We start from the raw sequence: 8,464 nt of genomic DNA, 5'->3' as shown, positions 1-8,464 counted from the left end.
ATTAATATAACTCGAATCCTTCGATATTGATACACTTGCATAAATCCTTCAGATCGAGGACTAGGGTTTACGGGTGAGCAAGGGTATTGATTGTATGACTTACTCGGCCTATACCGAGCTTACGCCGAAGCTTAGGTATATAATACTTAGCCGCCGTACGAGTCCCTGAAGAGCCAGGCGAAACAGTTTGATTCTTTGCAACTGACTGTCGGACTCTTACTCTTCTTGATTTCAATTTGCCTTCCAGCTACTCCTTAACCCTAACCCTTCATTGATTGTTTGCACTCAATCCAACCATGCCTTCCACCGTTGTCTCTATCTAGGCACTTACCGCCAAATACAACGCCGACAACGTGGCGGTTGCGGGCTCTATCGACGAGCTTGTAGCCTGCGTTCCCCGCCCTTTTCAAGCCCACTTTCGCTTGATCTTCAAAAAGTGGTTCGATATCGGCGTGAAAGTCTCACACTGCTCTCACGCTATTGGTTCGCTTAAGGAACACCTCTCTGTCCACACCTTTCCCCCTTCTATTCAAGGTGCGCTAAAGGTGCTAGCAGTTCAAGTGTCTAAAGAGTTCAAGGGAACAGACTCGTGGAACGCATAGGAAGCAAGTCTTATTACCGCCACCTCTGAATACCGTTTCAAGGTACATAAAGAGTGTATCGCGGTCAAGGAACAAGAGCTTAAGCATCTCGAATCCTTAGCCGACGATAAAGCAGCTGAGACTGCAAAAGAACTCACGATTAAGAAGGTCACCGAATCACTCGGCCTTTCTTTTTCAAGTACGGCAAACAAATCGAACGATTATCTTAGAGATGAGACTCGTACGTGCTCGCAACTAGGTGTGACTTGGCTCCGAAGGTCTTTTGGCCTCGGACTGATGAAACATCAAAATGAGCTTGCCGTAAAGCTGAGTAAGCTGAAGCTTAAAGAGGATACGGATACCCATATGAGCAATTATGGGGCAAACGATATCACTCGCGTAGTTGAGCTCGCGGTTGCTAAGGCCTTGAACAAGTCTGGTAAAGCGAAAAGCGCACCTCCGAAAGGTAAGTCCTTTAGTCTCTGCACTAAGGTCTTAACTAATTCAAGAGATAGGTGCTAAAAAGTCCAATCCCAAGCCGAACAAGGCCAAGGGTGGCCTTAAACTAAAGAAACCCTAACCAAACTCAGGGAAGGGAGGAAAAGGAAATGGGAGTGGGAAGAAGAAACTAAAGAAGAATTAGCGGGATTAGATAATCAGCTAGCTTCTCAATCAAAACAATTTCGGTTGAATGATTTGTCTTCTTACCTTCGCACGTGGTTTGAAAAACCCGTAGATATTAGAGCCTAATGGTTACTACCCTATAGTAAACCTGAATATCTTGATAGTATTTCAAGTACTTAATCAGATATATTTCAAGGGCCTAACGTATTTCTCTTAGAAAATATACGGCAAACGCTATCACTAAACGGGAAATTTATTTTACACGATAAAATGAGACCACAACTGGTACGCGAAGCTTGGCTAAAGCTCTAACGATCTATTAGAACTAAATTCTACTTTAAAGATCGACCAGTAAACCTAAGTTATATACCTCAGTTCTATATCAAGCAAGACGATTGGGATCCACCCAAAGCTTCTGATGAATTAGAGAGTGGGTTAATAGAAATCAAACATGCATTGTATAAACAGATCAATGCTTTGCTGAAGTTAACTCTACGCCATAACCCTAATTTGCGAGATTTAAAGCAGTATTTAACCGAGAAGAATTACCTCGTTAAAATAACTGATAAAAATCTGGGCTTAAGCGTTATTTCGCTTGATTGGTATAAGGAACAAGTTGCAATCCACATGAGTAATACGAAAGCGTATACTCTACTAGATTTCATACCTATATCACTTGGTAAACAGCTAGAGGAAATCTATGAATCCCCTTACTTGCTTGCTTCTATTAAGAAGTATATTCGCGCTAGCACGAATGATTTGCCCACGTTCTATGTGATACTTAAGGTATACAAGCACTCGTGGGCCTCTAGACCAATCATCCCAAGCCATAGCTGGATAACGTCGCGGGTAGCGGAAGTAATAGATTACGCTCTACAACCAGAACTTCTTAACTTTCCAAGCGTTTTGACTTCGACACAAGATTTCTTAACAAAGATTAGAAAGGTCGATTCTTTCGACGGGTGCTGGATTGTAACAGGTGACGTTACAGCTATGTATACCAATATAGACCCTTTCCGGGCTATCGATTCGATTAAAACAATAATCGGACGAGCGTCGAAAGGTATTCGGAAGAGTGATTTGACGAAGATGATGGAATTCGTCTTATTAAACAACTTCTTTAAATGCTAAGATAAGATCTATCAACAACGCAGTGGTTTAGCTATGGGCGTCGCTTGCGCTCCGATTTTAGCAAACCTCTATTGTGGATTGTACGAGAAAGGTCGTTTCAAATATCGCAACAACAAGATTAAATTCTACGGTCGCTTTATTGACGATATCTGTCTTATTTATAAAGGCACAGAAAGCGAGCTGAACACCTGGTTAAGCGAATGGAAGCTACTAGGCTTAGATATTACGTGGGAATATTCTAAACATTCAGCTCACTTTCTGGACGTTGAGCTATTAATCGTAAAAGATCGATTGGTCACGAGAATCTACGAGAAAGCACTCAATCGTCATATGTATATTCCTTTTTCTAGTGCTCACCCTCTTGCAACCAAGAGAGCCTTCGTTAAGGCCGAGCGAGTGAGATACAATACAATTTGCACGCGACTTGAGGAAGCGAAAGCGTGCGAACGCAAATTGTATTTGAATCTTTTGAGACGAGGTTATCCTTAAAAGATGCTGAATGAATGGTTTAGCGAGACCTTTAGGGTGATCGAGCGGCTTATCCTTAAGCTAATACTCCTCTCCGAGTATAATCCAGTATGGGAATATATACGTATTGGTCCGCTGAAAGACATCTTACGAAAAATGTCTACCGAGGATTTCGATGATTTGGATAACATCGTAACTTCGCTAAAGCGGGGGAGAAGTCTATACGACTCTTTCAATCTCCATAATCTAACGCTATTAAATGCGTATGAGCCGAAAGAAGGAATATAATACTCGAAACGCCGTATTCTTAGCGATTTCTTTTATTATTGAACTCCAGTTTAGGCCTCTGAAAAGAGGTACGAGAGCTGTCTACTCTTGTTAAAAGCGAGGCGCGTTTGTATACTGCTTGAGTAACAAACGGCTCGACGCCCGTGGCGCTGAAAAGCGTTGGTGCGGTGACGTCGGTGACGAGTAGCGAGGGTAGTGATAACGCCCTCGCTAACTAATAGACGCCGGTCATATTATATTTTAATAGATTCTAATACGATCTATCGAGACAGGAATACAGGATAGGAACAAAAAAGGTTAAGGGGCTCTAGGAAAGTGAGAAGTTCAAACTTTTTCCCCACCCTAACCCTTAACCTTAAACCTAACCCAACTTTGACCTTAACCAGAACCTTAACCCGGACCCTGGTTTGAGCTTACCCTACTACATTAGTCAGCCTTGGAAACTTCACGTGGTCGTTGCTTACGGAGACTACCTTGAGAGAAGGGGACTTACGAGAAAGCGAACACCCTTCGGGGTATTTGCGGGACTTTTTCGGAGACCCTCGGAAAGAACCTATTTTAAGGGGTCTCGTTAGCACTACCAAGCAGAACCGTGGAGTCACTCAATACAAGGGGAAAACTGACCTAGGAAAAGAAGTGGAGCTCACGATAGAAACGGCGCAATACCTTCGATGAAAGGAATGAGAAGCGACAATCAAGAATCTTGCCCTTTGCATACTGCTATAGTATACAATAGAAGGGGATATCGGGTCATATATATAGACCGTAGACTTAGTAGCATCGCGTATATACCTTCGCTTATCGTGTCCGGCTACGCCGCAAGGTTTACTCGGAACGTAGAAGTTAAAGTTTTGCACTTTGCTAATTAGGTGCACAGCCTACTTTGGCGAGGTATTTAATAGACTTTATGCGCGCATATATGCGCGCATGCGCGCATATATGCACGCTTATCGTCGTATTAAATATGCGAAACCTTGGAAGGCCGCGCGTCTAGTTTAAGTTTGCGCGATTAATATAACTCGAATCCTTCGATATTGATACACCTGCATAAATCCTTCAGATCGAGGACTAGGGTTTACGGGTGAGCAAGGGTATTGATTGTATGACTTACTCGGCTTATACCGAGCTTACGCCGAAGCTTAGGTATATAATACCTAGCCGCCGTACGAGTCCCTGAAGAGCCAGGCGAAACAGTTTGATTCTTTGCAACTGACTGTCGGACTCCTACTCTTCTTGATTTCAATCTGCCTTCCAGCTACTCCCTAACCCTAACCAGAACCCTAACCCGGACCCTGGTTTGAGCTTACCCTACTACATTAGTCAGCCTTGGAAACTTCACGTGGTCGTTGCTTACGGAGACTACCTTGAGAGAAGGGGACTTACGAGAAAGCGAACACTCTTCGGGGTATTTGCGGGACTTTTTCGGAGACCTTCGGAAAGAACCTATTTTAAGGGGTCCCGTTAGCACTACCAAGCAGAACCGTGGAGTCACTCAATACAAGGGGAAAACTGACCTAGGAAAAGAAGTGGAGCTCACGATAGAAACGGCGCAATACCTTCGATGAAAGGAATGAGAAGCGACAATCAAGAATCTTGCCCCTTGCATACTGCTATAGTATACAATAGAAGGGGATATCGGGTCATATATATAGACCGTAGACTTAGTAGCATCGCGTATATACCTTCGCTTATCGTGTCCGGCTACGCCGCAAGGTTTACTCGGAACGTAGAAGTTAAAGTTTTGCACTTTGTTAACTAGGTGCACAGCCTACCTTGGCGAGGTATTTAATAGACTTTATGCGCGCATATATGCGCGCATGCGCGCATATATGCACGCTTATCGTCGTATTAAATATGCGAAACCTTGGAAGGCCGCGCGTCTAGTTTAAGTTTGCGCGATTAATATAACTCGAATCCTTCGATATTGATACACCTGCATAAATCCCTTAGATCGAGGACTAGGGTTTACGGGTGAGCAAGGGTATTGATTGTATGACTTACTCGGCCTATACCGAGCTTACGCCGAAGCCTAGGTATATAATACCTAGCCGCCGTACGAGTCCCTGAAGAGCCAGGCGAAACAGTTTGATTCTTTGCAACTGACTGTCGGACTCCTACTCTTCTTGATTTCAATCTGCCTTCCAGCTACTCCCTAACCCTAACCCTAACCCTAGGTTTGTTAAAGAGTTTTTTAATTGCTGAATAGCTAGCTTAATCGACTTTTATTCGAGCTATAATTAGCAAATACTTTATTAATCGAATAAAGACTTTACCGCTTTCTTTATACCGCTAAGTCTTTTCCGATGCATTATCTTTTCGCAAAGTGTTATAAACTCGATAGCTTAATTCATTCGAATAATTAATCTTATCTTAAAGCTTTTGCAATTTAAAATCTTTATATTATTTATTAACGATATTAAAATAAAAAGATTATAAACGAACTATTCCGATAAAAAAGCACTTTCGAATATACGCCGATTCGTGCTCGAATATATTTAAAATATCGATAAAACTTTAAAACGAATTAAGCGCGCTAATATTATAATCGAAGAAAAATTATAATTTTGCTAAGATAAAATAAATGTAATAAGATTCGTATGCAATTCGAAAGGTCGAAAACTCGTTACGAATAAAATTATTAAAATTAATAATTAAAAAACCTTCGAAAACGTTATTAAAATTAAAAGATTTTTAAGCTTTTGCTTTTACTTTCGCATTTAAGTCAAAAGATTCGTATATATTGCTAACCCTTTTTATAACTTTATAAAAAAAAATATAAATTAATAATAAATTAAAGCGCATTCGAAAGCTATGCGAATATTATAAGACGCTTTAACAACGGCTTTGGTTTTAATTAAAATCGATTACGAAAATTAAAACAAAAAAATAATAATAAAAACGAACGTTAATTTAAAAAAATAAAAAAAATATATCGATTAACGCAAAACTACTTTTAGCAAAATATAATCGGCTCGATACGAGTTCGAGGCTTAAACGAAAGTAAAACGGAACTACGACGCTATTAAACGAAAGTATCGCGAAGTATTTAAAGTTTTTAAGAAATTTAAATTATAAATTATTAAAATGCACTTTATCTTCGAGATTAATATTAAAATACTTATTATTTAATTTCGACGAAAAGCTATCGATATACTTTCGGTTTTAATTATACGTTAGCTAGCTTAAATTAATCTTTTCGATTTTAAAATCCGATATATCTTTAATAAAAATTATATCGCTATTAATGCATTATTAAAATAGCTACGGTATCTCGATGATTTAAGCGACGAAAACGAAAATAAATTCGATAATAGCTTATTAGCCGACTTAAGACTTATTAAAGCTCGAAACGGCTTCGAAAAACTTTCGACGGACCTTTTAATAAATATTCGCTAATTTATTTTTAAAAATATATTTTAATATTCGAAAAAAGCGGAAAATGCAAACTTAAACGAATTTAACGATGATTACGATTATAAAAGTCTTTTAAACTTAATCGAATACTTTTTAAAATCAATTCGAATAGCTATTTTCTTAACGACTTTGCGAAGACTTAAAGACTTAAATAAAATAAAATGCCGTAAATTTAAAAAAAAAGCTATTAAATATAAAATAAACGATAAAAAACTTTAAAAACTTTTAACGAAAAGTCTTTTTTTTCGATTAATAATCGATAAGCTTTCGATTAAAATAAATATTATTACGGCTTATTACGATAAAAGTAATTATAAAAGCCGTAAATCAATTTATTATTATGTTTTTTAACGCTACTTTTAAAATAAATGCTATACAAACGTTAAACGATTCGTTAAGATTTATAAAAAATGCTAGCATTAAGCAGCTAATAAGCTCGAAAAACTATTATATCTTACTCGATTTAATAGCTTAATAAAACGCTAAGCTATTAATATTATTTATTTATTTATATATAATAATAAAAGCTATTTAATTATTATTAAAAATAATATAAATAAATAAATTAAAGCAAAAGCGATTCGGACTCGAGATTCGCTTTCGATAGCTAAGTTTATTTAAAAAGATATTATTTGCCGCTATAAGATTTTCTTTTAATTAATAATCGACGAAAGTTCGGAGTTTAAGAAAAAAGTAATCGATTTACTTAATAATTAAAAAATTAATCGAATCGTAATCTTAGCATACTACTTTTAAGCGAATAAAATAATAGAACGCGATTATAAATTAATTAAAAACGTATTAAATAAACTTAAAAGCACCGATTAAATTGCGCAATTGCTAGCCGTTTTATTCGCCGACCGCATTTCGATGCATACTTTTATTAGATTCATTTTTTTTTATATAATATACGATAAAAAAGTAATGCTTTCGATTAAAATCCGAATTTAATTTTAAGCTACGTTATTTTAAAAGCTAATAACTAATCGTGCTAAGCTTATCGAATTAAAAGTACGCTAATTTCGGATGCGAAACGAAGACGCTACGAAAGTGTAATGCTTATTAGCATTAAGATTAAGAAAAGATTTTGTAAATTAAATGAAGCTTAATATATTTTATTTAAGAAGCTCGTTAAGATTTATATATATATACTTAAAAGCTTTAATATATTAAAAGCGCTATTAAGCGAAATTATATAATATATTATATGTAGCTTAAATAAAGCATGCTTATTTCGCATAATATACCTTTTAGGTTAGCAGAATAGCTATTAAGCTATAAGCAAATAAAAAAAAAAAAAAAATAAATAATTAAGCTTTTTAAACTCGATATAAATAAAAGAGATTATTATCGCAATTTAAAATAAATAAATAGCGGTTATTATTATTAATTAAGTATTAATTAAAAATGCAATTCTTTTTTAAGTCGGTCTTATTACGTAGCGGAAATCTTTAGCGCCGTCTTTATCGCGTTGCTATATAAATAAAAGCGCGTCCGTTTTTATTATAATAAATACTTAACTTTTATTTATTTATATAATGCTTTTTAAGCAAATAACTTAATTTAATAGAATCGTTAAGCGCGGCCGAAGCTATTTAAAAGTAAATGCTTTTAATAGATTAATATATTTATATTAATTATTAAGAAAATCTTTTTTTTGCTTTAATTATTGCTGCTGCTACAGCTGCGGCAGCTGCGGCGGTTATATTACGCACTTTTATTCTCGAAGCTTCGCCTTTTCTTTTAAACCTTTTTATTAAGCGCTTGCTTATGCTAACGATCGTTAAAGCTTTAAAGTGCATTAAATATATTAATAATAAGATTATATCGAAATCTAATAAAGATTATTATAATTGCGATACGAGCGTTATACGCTATCTTCGGTGTATTAAAAATAGCTATAGCAATTGCACCGCTGCTTTTACTGCTGCAAATACCGCTTTTGATAATTTCGTAAG

General features: G+C 36.5%; 1 protein-coding gene across 1 annotated transcript; it reads left to right on the top strand.

Moving 5' to 3' along the window:
- Positions 1 to 878: 878 nt before the first annotated feature.
- On the top strand, positions 879 to 1,161 carry L3040_009619 (uncharacterized protein; the record flags this gene model as incomplete). Its single annotated transcript, XM_066156032.1, has 2 exons — positions 879 to 1,047; positions 1,097 to 1,161. 2 exons carry the CDS (start codon positions 879 to 881, stop codon positions 1,159 to 1,161), a joined length of 234 nt encoding a protein of 77 aa, XP_066010298.1.
- Between the last annotated feature and the right edge of the window lie 7,303 nt (positions 1,162 to 8,464).

Source organism: Drepanopeziza brunnea (genome assembly GCF_022702325.1).
Source record: "Drepanopeziza brunnea f. sp. 'multigermtubi' strain 214-2 chromosome Unknown ctg19, whole genome shotgun sequence".
In the NCBI taxonomy this organism is placed as follows: Eukaryota; Fungi; Ascomycota; class Leotiomycetes; order Helotiales; family Drepanopezizaceae; genus Drepanopeziza; species Drepanopeziza brunnea.
The sequence above is the reverse complement of the archived record's forward strand: the minus strand, read 5'-3'. Positions and strand labels throughout refer to the sequence as shown.